Here is a 25421-nt window from a genome sequence, read left to right on the forward strand (position 1 = left end):
ATACCAGATATTTTCAAATTCCACCTTCTTTTATATGCCTCCAGTTCGTCAACTTTTTCCCACAGTTGGTTGTTTTCATTGATCACGGCCGCTACTTGAACACCTAGTTCGTTAGTTTTAGTTACAGCCCTCTCCGTTTTGACGGTCACTGAATCAACTTTGGTGGCGAGTTGAGATATCAGGTTCGAATTGGATGCAACAGACCTTTCAATGTCCAGTAACTTCTCCATGAAATCATCTTGCTTTTTTCCCAGCCTCTCAATCGCCTTCAGTATATCATTTAGTATATCCGTATTTAAGGGCTCGGATACCTGCCGTCGTATCTTCGGAAGAGGGCTGTTGATCGGGGTGTCTGAAGATAAACAATCCATGTTTAAATCCTCTTCGACGTCGGGAGTGGGTTTAGCATAACCATGCACACGCTTCACACTCTCCGCCATTCCTTCCATTTGTCTCAGGTTATGTTTCGGCAGCGCGAGTTTCAATCAACGCACTCTGCAGGCCGCGACAGACGTTCAATTCTAACAGTCCCAAAAGGCAAATATTCTCAATTCCAGTTTAAAAACGTTGTAGAGTCATTCAAAACATAAAGTCACTTGTAGAATTAAGCAAAAAATCAAGGAAGGAAAAAAAAGATTAAGTTTTGCACAAATGTTTATGCGAGACAGAAACGGTTTAGCTACACAGACGCCATCTTGGCGCCCTTTTTCAGTATGTTTGTTCATGCTGTTGTGCTTCTAGTGTTGATTTCTCCGCGAGTCAGACCGGCTGCATGAGCCTCAACTGACGCGATCTTGATACTATCAATACATTATCCATTATTAGTCACTGTTTACACTGAAAGTAATAAAATCACAATCATTCTCGCCAAATTGTGCTGCCCTAAAAAGATTTCTGTGGACAGCAAATTGGGACCTTGGTAGTCAGAGTTTACACTGAATAGTGAAATTTTTCCCGTGTCTTTCTTTAAAAATGAAATGATGTCTGAACATCCAGTGATGTTCAGTCACGCTGTGTTCCCCTCCAATTTCCATGATCTTGTTGCTCATTTATTCTGAGCATGATTCTGACATCCCTACCCCTCTCCGCTGGAAAAACTCAAAGAATCACGAATGTATATAAGCGGCAGGTTTATTTGGAAAAATATGAAGGTTTAAAAAAAAGAAACTTAGAAGAATCAATGAATTGTGAACGACTTATTACCATTGTGCAAATAATATGTAATCATGTAATCCATAAAAAGTAACTGTAGTCTGATTACGAGTATTTTAAAAACTAGTTTACTCTAATTACAACTTGAGTTTTGGAATCTGATTACGTAATCCAGATTACATGTAATCCGTTACTACCCAGCTCTGTTTATAGTCACATTGAAATTGTCATGATTTTTAAACAATTTTTTAACTTCTAAACTCTAATTATTTATTCCTTTGCAAATCTTTGATTATAATTATAGGGTCAACAATTCACCATCTAAATGATCAGTGCTATATTTATTGCAACTCCTCCTGTAATATTGTGGAAGATATTCTATTCGACACGGTAATAAGAGAAGCTAGAAACTATTCTCACATACTATTTCTCACATACATACCAGTTTAAATGAGTTAAAATTGTGGTTGCTTTGTATTATTTTGTTACTTTGAATGCAAAAATAATGCTGTGTTTTATTAACCTTTCATCATCAATTTTACTCTTTTATTTATAGCAGACAGATAAATGCACTATTTTCAAAACATGCAAAGGTGGAAAAGTAATCTCAGAACCTGTACCTTGTGACCCGATAACTGCAATACCTGAATGTTTTGACAGAGCGGATCCTGTTAAGGTGTATTATAACAATGGCTGCTGCTATAAGTATGAGTGTCAATGTGAGTTTATATCATATTATTATTATTATATTTATTATTATTGATTTTAAATGTGCTATCTAAAATGGCATTGTCAGTGCATTATATTGAATTCTTGTTTTTATATTTAACTTATATTTAACTTGTCTTCTGTGCCAACAGGTTCGTGCATGACCTGGGCTGACACTCATTACAGAACTTTTGATGGGCATTACTATGCTATCCAAGGAAACTGCACTTATATTTTGTTCCAAGAAATCATCCCAAAATACAATATCAGTGTCGATGTTAAAAACTATTATTGTGATCCTATAAAACATCTTGCTTGTCCAGAGTATGTAATTGTGAAATACAAATCCTACAATATCACGCTGGCAAGCGACAAAAATAAAGTGGTCCATGTAAGTATATTCAGACAAATTTGTTCATAAAATCTCACATTCTCTTGCTAAGCATTTAAAACTAGGTCTGCACTGGATTTTTAATCTTGCTCCAGTTTTTATCTGACTGTTAAAGGCAATTTAGATCCCCCACACAGATGACAGTGTGTTCATGCTTTGGTTTGTTATTCTAATAGACAATCTGCTTAGTCTGTTCAGATGATCATCTTATTTGATGCATGCATTGCTGTGTGCGTGCATAGTTGTGTACTCAACTACACTGTATGAAATGCAATTGCTCATTTTACTGTTTAAGAAACCCTTTGAGTCTCAAAGAAAAAAAAAAAGAAAAAAAACAATTCTTTAAACTACAAAAAAATTGTCAGACCAACAAAATTACCCCAAATGTTGCCCAAACTAGTCAAACAGTTTTCTGAATAAATAATTTAATATTGTTGAAACTAAGTCGTAAATTGTCTTGCAAACAAAGACAATATTGTCTGCTTATTAAACTAATTTAGCTTTTCGTGTTTATCATTTGTAAATAATCATAAATCTGATAATATGGTGAATTTTTTATTTTTTTTGCTCAAGGAAACAGAAAAATATGAATTACCTTGATGGTAAGATGTTGTTTCAGTTGTGGTGACAAGAATTGTTCTATTAGTAAAATAAGAAAATCAGCATTACATGAACAAACAAATTTACATTGGCTCAACAAAGTATCTTTATTGAGTAGAATTAAAAATCTATTGTTGAGAATACTCACCTCACCAAGTTGGCTTACTTTTTCAAGTAATCTCAACAGTTTTTTTTATACATACTTTATAAACTTTATACGTTATACTTTCTATCATATAGAATATACAATTTTTTAAATACAAGGGAACAGTCTGACCCACAAAACCCACTCTTACCCAAAAATCACAGAAGTACTGTCCAGAGATTTATTACTGTACTACAGAAAAAGCCAGTCAGGTCCTGTGGTTACTGAGGGAATGCAGACCTCTATTTAAAAATATCCAAAAAGCATGTTAAAAAGGCTTATTTTTTTAAGTGCCAATATGAGTTTACAGTGCAATACTGCTCTACAGAAAGTTCATGTAATACATAGTATTACATCTTTTATCATAAATATTTCCCTTAGGTCTATGTTAATGATGAAGAGAAGAATCCAACATATATAACCGATAACATCATCATCACCACTACTGACATAAAAGTGACTCTAAACATCTCTGAAATCAACACTCAGATTATAGTTAGTGATTCATACATCCAAATCAGACTCCCATTCTCCTACTTCCATAATAATACGCGGGGATCATGTGGTGAGTACCAATCTCATTCTGTAGCAAATGCAACTGAGCATTAATAGAGGTTTTACATAATAAAAGAAAGTAATTTGTAGATTTTGTATGACAAAATTGAAATATCAATGAAGTTTGACATGCCTTGACTGAAGCATACTTTTAATACAACTCAGTTTAATTAGAAAACCACCCTCAATAAGATTAATAAAATGTTTTGTTACTTAATTAATTTTCTTAAAAGAGTAACTAAATTCTTTATCTGATGGCTCAACCTGAGTATTTATTGATTATTGCTGAATTTGTCCTTCTTCATCCTCATTCTTTGCAGCTAAAAAATATGCAATTTGACTTGTGCATCTATTTTTTTTTTTTAATTCTGTTTATAATTTGTAGGATATTGTGGCAACAGCACCATAAATGAATGCAGTTTTCCTAATGGAACAATTAACCAAACATGTGAGAACATGCAGAAGTTTTCAATGGTCCCCCCAGACTGTGAAATAACTCGACCTACTCCGACATATCCAACTCCAACTACACCTCCAAATATCTGTGAAATCTTCAAGACCAAGTAAGGCGAAGTCACCTGTTTTTGTTTAATTATTCTCGATTAAGATCAGTGAAATTGATTTTTTGGGGGTTTTGGATTTTGTTCAAAGTGTGTTTAACAGCTGCCATAATGCCGTTGCCTACTGGGAATATTACGAGGCATGTAAACTTGACGTATTCAACAGAAATGAGTCTTTTGCCTGTGCTAGTATGGAGGCCTATGCACATCTATGTGGCCAGAACTCTATCTGTGTGGACTGGAGAAGCTCACTTGTCCCCAAAGGGCTATGTGGTAAACTCACAAAAGCACTCATGATTGTAGTAACATTAACGTGTATTGTGTGTATGCATTTGATTGTGCTTTCACTGTTGTAATTCATGATATTATAATATACAGTTGGTAGCCAACCAAAATGCCTAATGCTGCTGTGTGTACTGCTGCCACAGGGCCATGGCATTAACTGCAAGTCATCCGCGTGTTAAAGTTGTTCCCGAAAATACAGCCAGGCGGCACAAAGGTATGGAAGCATAAGGGTAGCAATATTCAATTTGGGTTGTAATATGCAAAATGACAATGCAATATGTAAAATGACAATGCATTTCTGTATTTACATTTACATTTTCCAATACATTTGTACAACGTTTGGTGCAAAATGAAAATGAAAATTAAATTACATAATTTTCATTTGCCATTTCATACACCAGTTTTAATATGTAAAATGAATACTAATTGTAACGCTTTGTAAGTTGCAAAATTAAAATGAAAATGTATTACAGAAATGATTAGATATGTATAACATGTTCAAGCAAAAACTGTGGCAAAATGATCATTTAAATGTTATATTTCTTTAATGCATTAACACTCACAGTCAAGACACTTACAATTGCATTTTCATTCAGTGTCCCGCAATGAATGTAGCAAAATTCCATGTGCACATTGAAAATGCATTCCAAGCTGATCACGTCTCCGCCCCCTCCCGCCAATGTCAATCACTGCGTGAACAAGGCGGGGCTTGCAGAAGGTCAAGAGACTCAAGACTCAAGAAGAGGATTCAAGTGAGAGAACATGGACAAGACCGTTGGTCCGTGTACGTTTTGATCATTTCGGTTTATGGCTTCAATATTTCATTCGCACTTGTGGGCGGAGCTGAAACGCTGCTTTCATCTGATTGGTCGAATTGCTCCACCTTCAGCTCGGCCTTTTCATTCTTTCAGGCAGAATAAGAGTCAGTGCGTTTGAAGCACTGTAATATCTGAAACCACCGCTCACTGTTAATTAGCATAATATTTGAATCAGATGTAGCTGGGCACATAATTCGTGCTGCTGAGACCTGCAAATTATTTCTAGGTTGTAGTATTGTATGAATATTGTCCCACTGATAAATACAGTGCAAATAGTTCTCTCTCTTTGGATAAAAGTGAAGTGGAAATAAAAATCAATAATAGACTGAACAGTTCCATGTCTGTAAAATGTACCACTCTCATCTTTTAAGTCATAAGGCACTAGGTATGTGTGTGTGACATTAATAAATAATTGTAAAAATTAATATAGTTACATTTCTGAAATAAAAATAGTAAAATTAGCTCTATGCTGCTCAGTGCTCCTGTAGCCTACCCCAGAGCGCCCTCTCGCGGCTGTAGACGGTAATGTTTTCTCTTGGTTCTGAATAAATGCGACTTATAGTCCAGTCCGACTTATATATGTTTTTTTCCTCGTCATGACGTATTTTTGGACTGATGCAACTTCTACCGAAAAATACGGGTAACATTATTATTATTATTTATTATGAGAGTAATTGACAAAGACTAGAACTTTAATGTTTCACCAAATTCAGCTCAGATCTTCAGACTCATGTTGCTGTATAACTGGCCAGACGTACCTTCCCAAAAAAATCCTATTTAATTTTATTTCATAAATTTAACTATATTTATTTCCACTTCACTGTTATCCAAGGAGACAGAACTATTTGCACTGTTTTTATCAGTGGGACAATATTTATACAATACAGTATACAACCTAGAAATAATTTAACGGGGTCTCTTGCAAGTCGCAGCAACACAAATTATGTGCCCAGCTACATCTGATTCAAATATGCTAATTAACAGTGAATGTAGTTTCAGACATTACAGTGCTTCACTCGCACTGACTCTTATTCTGCCTGAAAGAATGAAAAGACCGAGCTGAAGGTGGAGAGATTCGACCAATCAGATGAAAGCAGCGTTTCAGCTCCGCCCACAAGTGCTAATGAAATATTGAAGCCATAAACCGAAATGATCAAAACGTATACGGACCAACGGTCTTGTCCATGTTCTCTCACTTGAATCCTCTTCTTGAGTCTTGAGTCTCTTGACCTTCTGCAAGCCCCGCCTTGTTCACGCAGTGATTGACATTGGCGGGAGGGGGCGGAGACGTGATCGGCTTGGAATGCATTTTCAATGTGCACATTGAATTTTGCTACATTCATTGCGGGACATTGAATGAAAATGCAATTGTAAGTGTCTTGAATGTGAGTGTTAATGCATTTAAGAAAAATAGCATGTAAATGATCATTTTGCCACATTTTTTGCTTGAACATGTTATACATATCTAATCATTTCTGTAATACATTTTCATTTTAATTTTGCAACTTATAAAGCATTCAAATTAGAATTCATTTTACATATTAAAACTGGTGTATGAAATGGCAAATGAAAATTATGTAATTTAATTTTCATTTTCATTTTGCACCAAACGTTGCACAAATGTATTGGAAAATGTAAATGTAAATACAGAAATGCATTGTCATTTTACATATTGCATTGTCATTTTGCATATTACATTCCAAATTGAATAATGCTACCCATATGCTTCCATACAAAGGGACAGTTTGCAAACTGACAGAAATTATATTTGTTTTGTAAACGGAGAACAAATAACAAAATAAAACAAAAATGAATTTATAATATAATATAATAACAACCTTAAAAATCATTAGAAAATTAATTTTAAATTAATTTTAAGAAAGTTAATTTCCAAACGTGAGATAGTCGTATAGGCTGCAGCCTACTGCATAAAAAAAGTAATTTACACAAAGGCTCTTACTGCATGTTATGGTTATTAAACATTCATTATGAAAACATTAAAACCCACACAGTTTCCTTATGTTGTATTAAGGGCATTTAATTCAATATACAGGCTAAAGAAAGTTTTTGAATGAAAAATCCTGACCTTGGCCGTTGGTCCACCGTACAAGCATACATATCAATGTGTGCAAGACTGCACGGTCATGAGACTTTATTCGTGTTGCAATTTTCTCTGACTCACACCATTAAAAATAAATAAATAAATAAATAATAATAATAATAATAAATACAAGAATAATAGGATAAAGTTGAGACATGAAAAACTAGAAATCGTAGAATTTTTTTTTTGGACATTAACTGTATAGATTACATTTAAGGCTACAGTGTATGTGAATTATGCCATAAAAAATAAAACAATTGAGAAGGTGGCTTATTGTTGCATGTTATAGGCTAGGCCTAGTTCTAACACATATTTTGGCACTATAGTCACATTAAAGTGATAGTTCACCCAAAAATTTAAATTATGTCATTAATGACTCACCCTCATGTTGTTCCAAACCCGTAAGACCTCCGTTCATCTTCGGAACACAGTTTAAGATATTTTAGATTTAGTCCGAGAGCTTTCTGTCCCTCCATTGAAAGTGTGTGTACGGTATACTGTCCATGTCCAGAAAGGTAAGACAAACATCATCAAAGTAGTCCATGTGACATCAGAGGGTCAGTTAAATACATTAACTGACATTAACTAAATACGTCGAAAATACATTTTGGTCCAAAAATAGCAAAAACTATGACTCTATTCAGCATTGTCTTCTCTTCCGGGTCTGTTGTGAGCGCGTTCACTGAAGTGTAGTGATGTTCGGTTCGCAAACGAATCATTTGATTTAACCAGTTCTTCTTGAACCAGTTCACAAAATCGAATACAACAGAGAAGGATGCAGTTATATATAACATGTAAATCGAAGGCTATTTGACATTTTAAAGTGATCTAACGCTGATGTCGCTCCAAATGACTGATCATTAGTTGTTCTTGATCAAGATTAAACGGATGCATGACTCTCATACAAAGCAGATTAAGTTAAACATTATTGTACAAATAATTATAGTTTTAGAATATTAGAGTAAATGTATGCATAGGCTAATAGACTTGACATTTATCTTGCTTGAATTTGTGAAACGCAAATAACTTTTAAGTAGGCCTACTAAATTTTCATCTGTTCAAATTTAATATTTAACTACAGTGGTTTTCTTTTATTCCTTTTGACTGTAGCCATCAAATGCAACACAGCTGTGAGGCAAAGCTGATGGCTATTTGCGAAAAAGTGCTTTAATGCATTTGTTTGATAACTTGTGGTTAAAGCACCACGCAGCTGTCAAAAGCTGCAAATGCACTTTGCAGACATGGTGGCAGCGGCGCTCGCGACAGTAGAAAGCACATTCTGGTTGGCCACCTACTCTGTATTGTATCTGAAAGGGCCATAAATCTTGCCATTGATTTCTGTTAAAGAATTGAAATGTCCAAGTCCCAAAATCTACAAAGCATGTGGACCTGAAGTGGAAAAATCCTGCAGTACATCGTAATAAAGCTCATCAGTTCATCACCATAAAATACAATAATTATCTTTAATAAGAGCAATTTTAGCAGTCATTAAGATATTATTAAGACAAATCTCTACTTTTTTTCTACTTTTTTTCAACTAGATACAATGATATGTATACAGAGAAAGAATGTCACAGCAGTGATTGTAACCAAACTGTAGTGGAAGGTTGTTACTGTCCTGATGGCCAATATCGGGTTAATATGACATCAGATAAGTGTACATCATACTGCGGTAAGAAGTGTTTCTTCATTTACTTTCTGTTTTTGTTAATTTAATGCACCTTGTCATATTTGTTGTTGTTGTTTTTGTCTTTTCTTTGCAGATTGCATTGGCCCTGATGGATTACCTAGAAAGGTATGTCACTGTAATTTAAAGTGTGCCTTGCAAAAAGAAACAATGATACAGCAGTACTATGGGCTTAAAACATCTTAGCTGTCACTGTCAGGCTGTTCTTTGCTAGTTTGCTCTTAGTTAGCTACTGCAGAGGGTAAAAAGTTAACTCATTTTAATCAGAGAAGTCACACATTTTCACAATTAAAACAAAAATTACCAAAACGATTTTTCAGCTTATTTCTTTTTCTGCAGCCTGGGGACACGTGGACATTTGAGTGTTTCTCGTATAAATGTGTAAATCCTGGCATTACTTTGAAAGAGCTAGTAAAATGTCCAACTGAAATGCCCTGTCCTGACGGATATATAAAAACTGTTGTAAACTGCTGTCCAACTTGTGGTAAGTCATCAAGAATTTATCAAGAATCAAATAAATCTGATGAATGTGCATTGATATTGCTGATCAAAAGATTCTCAGCCGTGACAATGAATACATAGTACAAGTTGATAGTAATTACCAACATTACGTGGGCAATAACAATAAAAAAGGACTTAAAGGACATTTAAACTTAAATGGCTGATGTAGTTTGAACATGCTGATGTCAAATGATTATGTAACCACTTGATATTTCTTCCACTTTGACCTTATAATATCCATAAACACAACAATGTTACAGAACATTCAATGATATTAATTTAAATGTTCTTCACCCATTCAGTTTGCGATCTGGAACAATGTCTTATGAAGAAATGTGATGTGGGATTTCAGTTAGCATTAAATAAAACGGCCAGTTCCTGTTCCTGCAGTAAGTCTCAAATGTTCTTACTGATTCCTACTCAGATATCATTATTGTTTGTCCAAAACCTTTTTTATTGACCAAAAAAGGCATTTTTACCATGAAATTAAATGAATCTTTTTTTCCTCTAAGAAAACTGCAACTTCTTAAAAGAATGGCTCATATCGAAAACATATGTCTCTTATCATTAACTTTTTATCACATCATTTCATACCCGTTTAACTATGTGGTGTTAGAAAATGAAAGGCAAAGCTGGTCAGTTTGTATCGGTCAGTTTTGTGAATCAAGTTGAAATGATTGACTAGGATTTTGAAAGTGCATTCTTCATAATTTCTCCTTTTGTGTTCCATGATGACAGAATTTTTATTTTTGGGTGAAGTTTCTCTAGAAGCAATTTCCTAAACTGTTTATTTTTTAACTTTTTAGTGCCTAAAGATGTCTGTGTGTACAATAACACAGAGTTCAAGGTGAGCTGCTAGGTTCATTTTTTCCCCGTAATAATTAATTATAAACGAAAGACTAAATTAAAGCAAGGGCTTTAAATTAGAATTTTTGTATCAAGTTTTTATATTTGTTTTAATTTTCTTCACTTCATCAACCAGTGAATGTGCTCTGTTCTTCAAAATAGTCTGTCTTTTTGTTAGGTTGGAGAAGTCCGCCGTTACACATGTGAAACTATTACTTGCCGTCAAATTAACGGCTCCTTCGTGACTGAGAAGAGCTCTAAGAAGTGCACTTTCTTGGGGCAGATTGACTGTAAACTTGTACGTAAAAAAATCACTAGCCGAAACTCCACACATGACACACTTGTATTTTGTATGGCTGTCACTTTCTGAAGTACTATGCTGATGATTTTAGAGTGGTGATATTGCCATCTTGTTTACCAGTGACATTGTGGCTCACTGACCAGTGACGTTCATCCTGATTCTTCTTACTGATTACTGGGACTGATGTCACAAGATCTCGCATTTAGCTATACTCTCTGTGCATTCTCTCTCACAGGGCTCCATACTGTGACTAAAATGGCCATAAATGTGAAAAAAATCCAGCTTTCTAACAAAAATTTAAAATCTACTCGTTGTTGACAACAGTCACAAACCATGTGTGCTTCTTCAAGTGCTTTTATCATAAATCATCTCATGAGGTGCAGTTAGTTAATTACAAATTACTTTAGAGTGCACACCAATGTTGCCTAAATGCACGAACAAACATGCAGCATGAGCAGTTATGTCTGATTCATGTACAAATGAGTCAATCAAAATTATTCACAAAAGAGTCATGAACCTACTGGTAAGACAGTGGTTTGAATCAGAATACCAATTAATCATTCAAAGGGTTAACTGAAGCCCTTTAGTAAGTTTCCTTACTAAACTGCGAGTAAGTTTTTGATTATATACTATTTGAAATGAACTAGGAATCACTGTTGTTGTGTATTTTAGCTTTGTGAGACACATCAGTTTGTTTACTGACTGGTTGTTCATGTTTCAATAAAAAGATGTGACTTAACCATGTAGTATAGAGGTGCCACTGAATAAAATTATTTTTGCACTCAAGGGCTCTGAATATGTGAAACAAGAAGAAGAGTGCTGTGGAAGATGTGTACCAAAGAACTGTACTTACACGGAAGACAACAACACATATATGATGAGGGTACATTTGTAAACATGTCTTAATTCTTTTAGTTCATCAGACAATGAATTGCTCTGTTTTTCAATCCTCATTGAGTCTGTCTGTCTGTTGTCAGGTTGGAGAAGTCCGCATGCACAAATGTGAAAATGTTACCTGTCGTGAAATTGATGGCTCGCCTGTGACTGAGAAGAGCACTGAGAAGTGCACTTACACCAGTTCACGTGACTGTAAACCTGTAAGTAAAATCACTAGATTAAACTCCTCTACACACTTGTTTTCTATGTGTTTTGTATGGCTGTCATTTTCTGACACAGTTCAGTGGTGATGAAGCCACTCTTATTAAGAAAAAATATATATATTACATTAATGACTGCTAAAAAAAATATATTAACTTTAAGAAGATTTTTAAACAATGTTCTATTCAAGAATTTGAATTCTTCTTAAGTTTTGTCTTAAGAACTATCTATATAAAAATACTGTATTTTTGGGAATATTAAATAATCATAATTTTATTCTTAAATTCACGAATTTGCCTGCCCATCCAGTCCTGATGGTTACTGGTAAATGCACTTGGCTTGCTGTCCTCTATGTTGGATCTAACATGAGTCTCTGCTTGAGCTCAGAGTCCCCCCCCCCCCAATTCAGTACTACATAGAAGGAGAATAACAGGAATAGAGGAGGAGATGGGGAGGTGGAGGGATGCTGGAAGAATTGTCGCTGAGATAGCACAATGACTGCTGGATTATATTTAAGGAATAATTGACGACGGCTATTGAATTATTAGACAAATAATGCACACCTGAGGTGGTTTTGGAGTGTTACACCTCGAGTGTGCATTATTCTTACAATAATTTAACAGCCCAGAGTCAATTATTCCGCTTATACTACGGTTACCACACCTCAAGACATCGATCAGATTATATATTTAAAGGGATTTGTCCGGTTTTTGTACTTCGCTATTGTGAGTAGAATTATTTCTTCCGCATCTCATCCAACGCCTCTTTTGCTAGTTCCAACACATCATTTTAAAGTTGGTAATGGAGGCATGAGTCGTTGATAGCATTCTAATGCAGTTATTAATAAAGAGAGCGAGAGAGACAGCGCAAACATGAGAGAGACAGATAGCTTGTGTGAATAAGGCTGCAGCAGCGTCTCTAAACCGCGCTGTTATTACCTCGCTAGTTAGAAATGTCATGTGTATTTACTTTCGGAAAATCATCATATGGTTTTTGTTAGTCCTGTAATTTCCATTATTACAGCTTTACTATGCGAAGTGATTTGGAAATGTAATGCGGTCAGGAGAGCTGCCTGGGACTACATTATGTTTTATTAACAAGGTTCGAGAGGAGCGCATCAGATACTTAGCCTAATCAACACCGGTGGAGCATAATCAAGTTAATCAACACCACAGTATAAATACAGCTTACTTACCTCTACCCATTGACGGTTTATCAGCATCCCTCCTCCACCCCATCTCCTCACTTCGAGTTCATCTTACAACTATACGGGGAGGGGGGTACTCTAGGTTCGGGCCATTCCCAAGCTCGGAGCCCTTCCCCGGACAGCACGCCAAATAAGCATTTTCATACTTCAGCTAATTATATGTAAGTGATAACTCGTGAAGTTCACTGTGCATTTCCCAGAAAATAATTGCACACCTCAGAACATTCGTCAGCCAATCAGATTCAAATATTCAACGGCCCCGTAGTATAAGGCATTGTAATGATGATTGACAGAACTAAATGATAAGGCTCCACCCGAACCTATGTTTGGAAATTCACTTAGAAAATTGAACTAAAATAAGAGTTAAAATTTAAATTGTTTTTGTAAATCTGGCTCTGGTTCTTTTTAAAGAGTCTGTAAAAAGTAATGAATTATTAAACTACAAACTTGTTTTTACCCTTCAAGGGCTCTGAATATGTGAAACAAGAAGAAAAGTGTTGTGGAAGATGTGTACCAAAGAACTGTACTTACACAGCAGACAACACCACATATATAATTCGGGTACATTTCTAAGCTTTTGTGAACATTTCTTAATTCTTTTAGTTCATCAGACAATGAATCTGCTCTGTTCTTCAATCCTCATTGAGTCTGTCTGTCTGTTGTCAGGTTGGAGAAGTCCGCATGCACAAATGTGAAAATGTTACCTGTCGTGAAATTGATGGCTCGCCTGTGACTGAGAAGAGCACTGAGAAGTGCACTTACACCAGTTCACGTGACTGTAAACCTGTAAGTAAAATCACTAGATTAAACTTCACACTACACACTTGTTTTCTATGTGTTTGTATGGCTGTCATTTTCTGACACAGTACAGTTTTTCTTAATTTATTCTACAATTGTGAGGAAGCCAGTCTTAAGAAAAATATATTACATTTCTAACTTTAAGAAGAATTTTTAATAATGTTCTATTCAAGAATTTGAATTCTTCTTAAGTTTTGTCTCAAGAACTATCTATTTAAAAAATACAGTATTTTGGGGAACATAAAAGAATCTTTTTTTTTTTCTTAAATTCACGAATTTGCCTGCCCATCCAGTCCTGATGGTTATTGGTAAATGGACTTGGCTTGCTGTCCTCTATGTTGGATCTAACAGGAGTCTCTGCTTGAGCTCAGAGTCCCCCCCCCCCCCCCATTTCAGTACTACATAGAAGGAGAATAACAGAATTAGAGGAGGAGATGGGGAGGTGGAGGGATGCTGGAAGAATTGTCGCTGAGATAGCACAATGACTGCTGGATTATAAGGGCTTGTAATGATGATTGACAGAACTAAATGATAAGGCTCCACCCAAACCTATGTTTGGAACTTCATTTAGAAAATGGAACTAAAATAAGAGTTAAATTTAAACATTTTTTGTTAATCTGGCTCTGGTTCTTTTTAACGAGTCTGACAAAAGGAATGAATTATTAAACTACAAACTTGTTTTTACCCTTCAAGGGCTCTGAATATGTGAAACAAGAAGAAAAGTGTTGTGGAAGATGTGTACCAAAGAACTGTACTTACACAGCAGACAACACCACATATATAATTCGGGTACATTTCTAAGCTTTTGTGAACATTTCTTAATTCTTTTAGTTCATCAGAAAATGAATCTGCTCTGTTCTTCAGTCCTCATTGGGTATGTCTGTCTGTCTTTTTTCAGGTTGGTGAAGTACTCATTCAAAAATGTGAAAATGTTACCTGTCGTGAAATCGATGGCTCGCCTGTGACTGAGAAGAGCACTGAGAAGTGCACTTACACCAGTTCACGTGACTGTAAACCTGTAAGTAAAATCACTAGATTAAACTTCACACAACACACTTTTTTTCTATGCGTTTTGTATGGCTGTCATTTTCTGACACAGTTCAGTTTTTCTTAATTATTTCCTCAGTTGTGATGAAGCCAGTCTCATTAAGAAATATATATTACATTTCTAACTTTAAGAAGAATTTTTAACAATTGTTCCATTCAAGAATTTGAATTCTTCTTAAGTTTTGTCTTAAGAACTATCTATATAAAAAAATACAGTATTTTGGGGAATATAAAAGAATCATAATTTTATTCTTAAATTCACGAATTTGCCTGCCCATCCAGTCCTGATGGTTATTGGTAAATGGACTTGGCTTGCTGTCCTCTATGTTGGATCTAACATGAGTCTCTGCTTGAGCTCAGAGTCCCACCGCCCCACAACTCAGTACTACATAGAAGGAGAATAATATATATAGAGGAGGAGATGGGGAGGTGGAGGGATGCTGGAAGAATTGTCGCTGAGATAGCACAATGACTGCTGGATTATATGGGCTTGTAATGATGATTGACAAAACTAAATGATAAGGCTCCACCCAAACCTATGTTTGGAATTTCATTCAGAAAATGGAACTAAAATAAGAATTAAGATTAAAATTGTTTTTGTAAATCTGGCTCTGGTTCTTTTTATCGAGTCTGACAAAAGGAATGAATTATTAAACTACAAACTTGTTTTTACTCTTCAAGGGCTCTGAATATGTGAAACAAGAAGAAAAGTGCTGTGGAAGATGTATACCAAAGAACTGTACTTACACAGCAGACAACACCACATATATAATGCGGGTACATTTGTAAACATTTGTGAACATTTCTTAATTCATTTAGTTTATCAGACAATGAATCTGCTCTGTTCTTCAATCCTCATTGAGTCTGTCTGTCTTTTGTCAGGTTGGAGAAGTACGCATTCAAACATGTGAAAATGTTACCTGTCGTGAAATTGATGGCTCGCCTGTGACTGAGAAGAGCACTGAGAAGTGCACTTACACCAGTTCACATGACTGTAAACCTGTAAGTAAAATCACTAGCTTAAACTTATTATTATATACAGTATTTTTGGGAATATGAAATCATAATTTTATTGTTAAATTCACGATTTTGCCTGCCCATCCAGTCCTGATGGTTATTGGTAAATGGACTTGGCTTGCTGTCCTCTATGGAGGATCTAACAGGAGTCTCTGCTTGAGCTCAGAGTCCCAAGGCCCAGAAATAGAGGAGGAGATGGGGAGGTGGAGGGATGCTGGAAGAATTGCCGCTGAGATATCCCAATGACTCCTGGTTTACAGGTGCTTCTCAATGAATTAGAATGTCGTGAAAAAGTTCATTTATTTTAGTAATTCAATTCAAATTGTGAAACTCGGGTAATAAATAAATTCAATGCACACATTTAAGTATTTTAAGTCTTTGGTTCTTTTAATTGGCATGATTTGGCTCACATTTAACAAAAACCCACCAACTTAACAATTCTTAACAAATTAAAATATGGTTACATGCCAGTCAAGTAATCAACTCAAAACACCTGCAAAGGTTTCCTGAGCCTTCAAAATGGTCTTTAATTTTGGATCACTAGGTTACACAATCATGGGGAAGACTGCTGATCTGACAATTGTCCAGAAGACAATCATTGACACCCTTCACAAGGAGGGTAAGCCCACAAAAAAAAAAAATGCCAAAGAAGCTGGGTGTTCCCAGAGTGCTGTATCCAAGCATGTTAACAGAAAGTTGAGTGAAAGGAAAAAGTGTGGAGAAAAAAAAGATGCACAACCAACTGAGATAACCGCAGTCTTATGAGGATTGTCAAGCAAAATAGATTCAAGAATTTGAGTGAACTTCACATTAATGGACTGAGGCTGGGTTCAAGGCATCAAAAGCCACTAAACACAGACTTGTCAAGGAATTTGGATACAGTTGTCATATATCTCTTGTAAAGCCACTCCTGAACCACAGACAATGTCAGAGGCGTCTTACCTGGGCTAAGGAGAAAAAGAACTGGACTGTTGCCCTTTGGTCCAAAGTCCTCATTTCTGATGAGAGCAAGTTTTGTATTTCATTTGGAAACCAAAGTCCTAGAGTCTGGAGGAAGAGTGGAGAAGCTCATAGCCAAAGTTACTTGAAGTTCAGTGTTAGGTTTCCACAGTCTGTGATGATTTCGGGTGCAATGTCATCTGCTGGTGTTGGTCCATTGTGTTTTTTGGAAACCAAAGTCACTGCAACCATTTACCAAGAAATTTTGGAGCACTTCATGCTTCCTTCTGCTGACCAGCTTTTTGTAGATGCCGATTTCATTTTCTAGCAGAATTTGGCACTTGCCCACACTGCCAAAAGCACCAAAAGTTGGTTCAATGACCATGGTGTTGGTGTGCTTGACTGGCCAGCAAACTCACCAGACCTGAAACCCAGAGAGAATTTATGGGCTATTGTCAAGAAGAAAATGAGAAACAAGAGACCAAAAAATGCAGATGAGCTGACAGCCACTGTCAAAGAAACCTGGGCTTCCATACCACCTCAGCAATGCCACAAACTGATCACCTCCATGCCACGCCAAAATTGAGGCAGTAATTAAAGCAAAAGGTGCCCTTACCAAGTATTGAGTACCTGTACAGTATATCAACATAATCATCACAATGAAAAGAACCAAAGACTTAAACTACTTCAGTCTGTGTGCATTGAATTTAGTTAATACACGAGTTTCACAATTTAAGTTTTACTTTATTTACTGAAATAAATGAACTTTTTCACAACATTCTAATTCATTGAGAAGCACCTGTATATGTAAGGAATGGTAACAAACAATGAACAATACATGTATTACAATATTTATTAATCTTTGTTAATGTTAGTTAATGAAAATACAGTTATTCATTGTTAGTTCATGCTAATTCACAGTGCATTAACTAATATTAAGAAACACAACTTTTGATTTGAATAATGCATTAGTTAATGTTGAAATTAACATCAACTAAGGTTAATAAATGCTGTAGAAGGATTGTTCTTGCTTAGATCATGTTAACTAAAGTAGTTAACTAACATTAACTAATGGACCATTATTCTAAAGTGTTACCATAAGGAATAATTGACAACGGGCCATTGAATTAGTAGACAAATAATGCACACCTGAGGTGGTTTTGGATTGTTACACCTTGGGTGTGCAATATTTGTATAATAATTTAACAGCCCGAAGTCAATTATTCCACTTATACTATGGTTATCACACCTTAAGACATCGATCAGATTATATATTTAAAGGGATTTGTCCGGTTTTTGTACTTAAATCGCTATTGTGAGTTAGGATTATTTCTTCTGCATCTCATCCAACGCCTCATTTGCTGGTTCCAAAATGTCATTTTAAAGTTGGTAATGGAGGCATGAGTCATTTCTAGCATTCTAATGCAGTTATTAATGAAGTTATTAGAAAGAGAGCGAGAGAGACAGATAGCTTGTGTGAATTAGGCTGCAGCAGCGTCTCTAAGCAGTGCTGTTATTACCTCGCTAGTTAGAAATGTCATGTGTATTTACTTTCAGAAAATCGTCTGTCATGTTGTTGTTTTTGTTAGTCCTGTAATTTCCGTTCTTACAGCTTTTACTATGCGAGGTGATATGAACTGTAATGGGGTCAAGAGAGCTGCCTGGAACTACGTTCGCCGTGTGTTTTCCAGAAAATACTTGCGCACCTCAGAACGTTCATAACTGATAAGGCTCCATCCAAACCTATGTTTGGAATTTCATTTAGAAAATGGAACTAGTTAAATTACTAGTTAAAGAGTTAAATTTAAAATTTTGTTAATCTGGCTCTAAACGAGTCTGTCAAAAGGAATTAATTATTAAACTACAAACTTGTTTTTACCTTTCAAGGGCTCTGAATATGTGAAACAAGAAGAAAAGTGTTGTGGAAGATGTGTACCAAAGAACTGTTCTTACACGGAAGACAACAACATATATATGATGAGGGTACATTTGTAAACATTTCTTAATTATTTTAGTTCATCAGACAATGAATCTGCTCTGTTCTTCAGTCCTCATTGGGTCTGTCTGTCTTTTGTCAGGTTGGAGAAGTCCGCATGCACAAATGTGAAAATGTTACCTGTCGTGAAATTGATGGCTCGCCTGTGACTGAGAAGAGCACTGAGAAGTGCACTTACACCAGTTCACGTGACTGTAAACCTGTAAGTAAAATCACTAGCTTAAACTTCACACTACACACTTGTTTTCTATGCGTTTTGTATGGCTGTCATTTTCTGACACAGTACAGTTTTTCTTAATTTTTTCTACAGTTGTGATTTAGCCAAGGTCTTATTAAGAAAAAAAAAAATTCTAACTTTAAGTAGATTTTTTAACAATATTTTATTCAAGTATTTGAATTCTTCTTAAGTTTTGTCTTAAGAACTAGCTATATAAAAAATAAAGTATTTGGGGGAATATGAAATAATCATAATTTTATTCTTAAATTCACAAGTTCGCCTGCCCATCCAGTCCTGATGGTTATTGGTAAATGGACTTGGCTTGCTGTCCTCTATGTGGGATCTAACAGGAGTCTCTGTTTGAGCTCAGAGTCCAACCCCCCCCCCCCCCCCATCTCAGGACTACATTGAAGGGGAATAACAGAAACAGAGGAGATGGGGAGGTGGAGGGATGCTGGAAGAATTGTCTCTGAGATAGCACAATGACTGCTGGATTATAAGGGCTTGTAATGATGATTGACAGAACTAAATGATAAGGCTCCACCCAAACCTATGTTTGGAATTTCATTTAGAAAATGGAACTAAAATAAGAATTAAAATTGTTCAATCAGGACCACTTCCGTCAAGTATATTTATGACAATTATAATTGCATACAGTTAGTGTTGGCGGTATGGTTATGTTCTGGGCAGCGCTCTACATGCCTGTCCTTGCAGCCATGCTTGGATAGAGCGGGGAGAGCAGCAAGACAAACCCCCCTGGGGTACAGAACAGAACCATTATAAGCATATATTGTATAATTACAATTCACAATTACGTGAGTTGTAAACAAAATGTGAGACTGCTTCCAATGAAGAGACTGTAAAGAAAGAACAAAGTTAGATCGGATTACAGGTTCAGTTGGTGGAGTTGTGGTTGGAGGAGGGAGTTAATTGCAAGCAGTGATGCGATGGAAGAGACACTGAAGAATGGGAATTTAAATAGACTGCAGGTGATAGGTGTCAAGACTGGATTGGTACACGTCAGGAACAGCTGTCAGCTGATGCAAGCGTGACTAACGTGGCCTGACTGAACTAACGCGATGCTCAATTTTTGTTAATCTGTTTTGTTTTTACCCTTCAAGGGCTCTGAATATGTGAAACAAGAAGAAGAGTGCTGTGGAAGATGTATACCAAAGAACTGTACTTACACAGAAGACAACAACACATATATGATAAGGGTACATTTGTAAACTTTTGTACACATTTCTTAATTCTTTTAGTTCATCAGACAATGATTATGCTCTATTCTTCAATCCTCATTGAGTCTGTCTGTCTTTTGTCAGGTTGGAGAAGTCCGCATGCACAAATGTGAAAATGTTACCTGTCGTGAAATTGATGGCTTGCCTGTGACTGAGAAGATCACTGAGAAGTGCACTTACACCAGTTCACGTGACTGTAAACCTGTAAGTAAAATCACTAGCTTTAACTCCTCTACACACTTGTTTTCTATGTATTTTCTATTGCTGTCATTTTCAGATGCAATACAGTTTTTCCTCATTGATTCTACACTTGTGATGAAAATCTTCTTAAGAAAAAAAAAACTTTAATAAGTTATGTGAAATAATTTTTTTACTTACTATATAAGAATTTTAATTTAACAATTTTATTGTTACACAATCTTAAACTTACGATTGAAAATGCGAGTTAAGAAGATTTTAATGTTTTGTGAATCTGGCTCTGGTTCCTTTTAATGAGTCGGTCAAAAGGAGTGAACTATTAAACTACAAACTTATTTTCCTTCAAGTGCTTTGAATATGTGAAAGAAGAAAAAGAGTGCTGTGGAACATGTAAACAATATTGCTGTATTTACGATGCACCAGACAAGACCACACCTAATCTCAAGGTACATGGTCAAATTTTCTCAATGTTTTCTTAATTCTTTTAGTTAATCAGATAAAGTATCTGTGCTGTTTTTCAAACCTCATATAGCCTCTCTGCCTTTCTGTTTAGGTTCAAGAGGCATACAAGTTTAAATGTACGACTGGTACCTGCAAAGAAGTTAATGGCTCACTTGCGATTGTGGAGAGCATTAAAACATGCCCTTACCTTAATCCAAATGACTGTGTGCCTGTAAGCTTGTATTTTGTATTACTGTTGCTTTCTGCTACTGCTTAAGTTTGGATGTATGGCTTTGATGTATTGTAGGTTTTCTTATTTTTTTCCAGACTCAGTGCTCTCCAAAAATTTAACACAAAGAAAGAAACACACTTTTAAATTAAGGCAAAAAAAAGTTGCAGCTGGGTTTGTGTATAATATCAAGGTGTGATGGGGGGTGGGGGGGTTGGTTAATAACAGTACTCACTCTAATGTTATTCCAAACATTGACATATATATGAGGGGCCATACAAGCTATAATTCATTCTGGCCCTCTCACACACGTACATTCTCCATTCACATACATGCATACATTTCTACTCTCTCTCTCTCTCTCTCTCTCTCTCTCTCTCTCTCTCTCTCTCTCTCTCGCTCTCTCTCTCTCTCTCTCTCTCTCTCTCTCTCTCGCTCTCTCTCTCTCTCTCTCTCTCTCTCTCACACACACACACACACACACGTATTTCAACAAGCTATGTGGGTTTTAAAATATAAATAAATGACTAAATAAATATTATCATCGTGAAAAGGTTACATGGCCTCGTCCCTTAAGCGAGTTGTGTCTGAGGATGCGCCGATGCACTCTCAGCCTCAGTTGCGTTGCCAGTTACACATATTAATAAGTGTCTATGGATTCTTTCTTTAAAATTAATTTTGGAAGTAAAAAGTAGAAAGTTGCAAGTTGGAGACAACGATATCTTTATATTATTTCCATAACTCAAGATTTGGACTCATTGCAAGGCAAGGCAAGGCAAGTCTATTTATATAGCACATTTCGTACACAATGGTAATTCAAATTACTTTACATAAAAGAAAGTAAAATAATCTTGAAGGAAAATAATAACAAAAATGATATGTTAAGGTTAAAAACTTTAAATATGTATTGGGAAATAAAACAGGATTACTTTAAATAGCATCATTAAATAAAAAATTTGGAGGGAGAGCTGAGTAATTCTTGCACATGTATTTCTTGGTCTGAGAGTGGCTTCCTGCTTAAAAAAAGGTAGAAATATACGTATGTGAAAGGAGAATGTATGTGTGTTAGAGTACTAATGTATGCATGTGAATGGAGAATGTAAGTGTGTGAGAGTGCCAGAATAAATTATGGCTTGTACGGCCCCTCATATATATATATATATATATATATGACCAAAATTAGTACACACACATACTGTACATGTTTCATACTTGAAAGAAAGTAATACTGAGTAACACAATGGTGTGAATATTCTTTATTTGGCCGTGTTAACTCTTTGAGCTTAGGATTTGAAAATTTTGAGTATTTTTTCAAGAAAATAATATATGTACTTTTTAGTATAAAATATACAATGTTTTGGAAAACTTTATGTTTTATGAGATGGCCATACTTTGAGAAATATGTAAACGTTCTCCATTTTAAAAAGTGTGTTCTATTATTGCTGTCTTTACAGGGAACATTAAAAGATGACACAGATGGATGTTGCCAGACATGTACGCTATTCTTTACACTGAACATCCTCAAACAAATTATTTGTTTAATTATTAAAATGCTTGTCCGCAGATCATTTGACATATGTTAAACAAATTAAAAATAACACGTTAGGCACTATATAAAATGTTGTTCATTAGAGTCACTGGCTTACATACCTCTCTTATCTCTCAGGTGAACACCTCAGCTGTGTTCCTGAGAAGAACATCACCCGTCTGGATGTCAATGATTGTACTTCCTTTAATGATAAAGAAGTTAAATCCTGCACTGGAAACTGTGAATGTGTAAATCGATGTGAGTAACTACCAAATGTTGATTGTTAGTTATTGATGGGATTATAATTTCCATAAATTAATTATCCATATGTGTATAGATATATAGATATATGAGATATCAATATGTCATTGCTAATTAAATTAATTTAAATTTTTTCCTGCAATGATTGTAATATCAATTCAACAGACTTAAAGGTGCTGTATGTAGGCTTGACACTGAGTGGTTGAACTCGGTATTGCAGTCCAAATTCAAAATACTGAGAGGGGTTGTTTTTTTTCACCCGGACCCTCCTTCTATGAATGAAATGTGTTTTCCGCCAACTGGCAAGCCGGGTGCCGAAATAAAATTGGGTAAACTGTCAGTAGGCGGGTTTCACAAACCAAAACAGAGACCCACTTTCTGGCCCAGAACACACATTTTCAAAAGAGAGTAACTGACTGTAGCATTGTTTTTCAAATAAACAATGTAAACAAGTATGTTAACTTAGCATGTTTTTTAAATGTCTGCAAACATATTATGGTATATTTATGATTTAGCAGAGTCAAAAACTTACATACTGCACCTTTAAGTGAAAAGCTATTGGAAAATCTTCAACATTCATTTTTGGTAGCCAACCTTTTTGGGGACAGTGTATATTAGGATAAAATAATGTAAGCACATTCAGCTGTACTATAATGTTGTTTTTTTCTTCTTCTTGCACAGGTATTCGATGCAAATGAACGATTTGATGCATAGCTGTTCCTGCTGCCAGGAGGAGAATTTTACCCTCCGACTGGATAAGATTACGATAAGAATAGATCCTAATTGACTGCTGATTTGAACATAACTCAGTAATCTGACATATTAAAATTTCAAAATATACATCCAATAATGGAAATTATTTAATATGATTGTTACAGTGCATTAATGGCTATAGTTGTTTTGGCTAATATTGCACCATTAATGTTTTTTGTGTGGTTTGATTTACGGATATGGTTAACTCTAGTCTGTTATCTCACAGAAGGGATCCTGGGTGTTTTTTCTTTTATTTGTTACACTCTCTGGTAATGCATGAGATAATGATGTACTTTTCTTTCCAATGAACTGAATTAAAATCACAATAAAGCATAATAAAGAGCATCAATTACAGTCCCCTGGATTTTTTTTTCAGAGAAGTGCACTGAAATAAAGCTGAGCACGAACACTTCAAAACCAACTGTCAAGCAATGATGAAATGTACATCCTAAAATGTAGTCCTTGTTTAATATCAAGAGAACACATTCAGTACCTACCAGGCCACAAAGAAGGTATTGTCATTTGCTCTGCCGTTCCTACATCTCACCATAGGAAGGCACTGTGGTCCACCTACTGAAAGTGACTTTAACATGCACCTGTCTAACAGCGTTTCTCAGTTGGTTTTACACATTTCCCCACCATACTCGTTCTTAATGGAACTTATTACAGAGTACTTAATTCTGATTTAGATATTTGTGAATAATAACCGTTGTCCAGGGCTATGTTGTGGCCTGCGATTGTAGCATCTTCAGTATTACTTACTGTGAAGAAAACTTGACCAGATTACCAGAACTTCTGGGAGTACAACAAACCAATGTTGTGTAAGATTCAGTTCCTGTGAAAAACTGTACCTGTGGCTGGAGTTGAACTAAATTTACATGATATTTGTGATATTTCCTCTATTGGCATGTCTTTAACCTCTGATAGTCTAGACTATTACAGTTAGTTTTACATTCGTTTTTTACTCTTTGATATTTTTAGCTCTTTTTTCTTCAATTCAGATTTTGTACTTTTTCCCTGGAAATACTTTTGACCTGTCTTGAACTTATTATGATCAAGGAGGAAAAGTACTGCAGTATGCACTGTAGTAGGCTATATGCACAACATTCATGTCAAATGAGGCAGTGTCAATAGAAACTCGACGCAGTACAACCAGTGTTGGTTTATCCATTATTTTATATTTGTTCCCTCCCTTTGCCAACAAAGTTGCCCGGCTTCATAAGGGTATTTTCTGAAGAACAGCTGTCTTCAGACGCTGTCTTTGACTGTCAACACTTGTGTTTGCAGTGTCACAAAAAGGTGGAGCTTTTGGATTGGAGCTCACTTTGCATGCATATCAAAAATCTGATATTTGTCTTGGGAGGAACTTTTGCTTTACTAAAGGTTGTTTGATGGCTTGGGCAGATCTCAATATCACAAAATTATTATATTTGCTGTCAGCTGCACAATGATTTACATATGGCCTGAATATACTTGTCTGCTGTCTGATGGCTTGCCAGCTTTCTGATTATTCACTGTGGAAAGAAATAAAGGGCCCTGTCAACAAACCCTTTTCTATTATTAAATTGATTAAAACATTCTGTAAATAATTACAAATAATCATTATATCAGTGTTCCTTCATTTATCATATTGAGGTACACAGAAACATGAATCCATTTGAGCTTGCAAACAGAACTGTAAATGCATAATGATTGTATGTTTATAAAATGGAATATGTTTAACTGTATTATCCCCCTATATTTCCCTATCCCTTGATTAAAATATTATATTTGAATAAAATATACTGAAAGTGGATTTTAAAAT

At 35.5% G+C, this 25421-nt stretch overlaps 1 protein-coding gene across 1 annotated transcript; it reads left to right on the forward strand.

Annotated features, from left to right (window-relative positions):
- Positions 1-1736: 1736 nt before the first annotated feature.
- Positions 1737-23966, forward strand: LOC132124540 (intestinal mucin-like protein). Its single transcript, XM_059535597.1, has 29 exons — positions 1737-1871; positions 2013-2251; positions 3378-3561; positions 3937-4114; positions 4203-4384; positions 8663-8732; positions 8857-8987; positions 9079-9110; positions 9342-9486; positions 9806-9892; positions 10310-10350; positions 10528-10647; positions 11438-11533; positions 11628-11747; positions 13421-13516; positions 13622-13741; positions 14447-14542; positions 14652-14771; positions 15482-15577; positions 15683-15802; positions 18644-18739; positions 18835-18954; positions 20091-20186; positions 20292-20411; positions 20753-20851; positions 20959-21078; positions 22530-22569; positions 22742-22861; positions 23546-23966. Exons 2-29 carry the CDS (start codon positions 2021-2023, stop codon positions 23560-23562), a joined length of 3093 nt encoding a protein of 1030 aa, XP_059391580.1. The 5' UTR covers positions 1737-1871; positions 2013-2020; the 3' UTR covers positions 23563-23966.
- Positions 23967-25421: the final 1455 nt, after the last annotated feature.

This window comes from Carassius carassius, chromosome 43, assembly GCF_963082965.1.
Source record: "Carassius carassius chromosome 43, fCarCar2.1, whole genome shotgun sequence".
In the NCBI taxonomy this organism is placed as follows: Eukaryota; Metazoa; Chordata; class Actinopteri; order Cypriniformes; family Cyprinidae; genus Carassius; species Carassius carassius.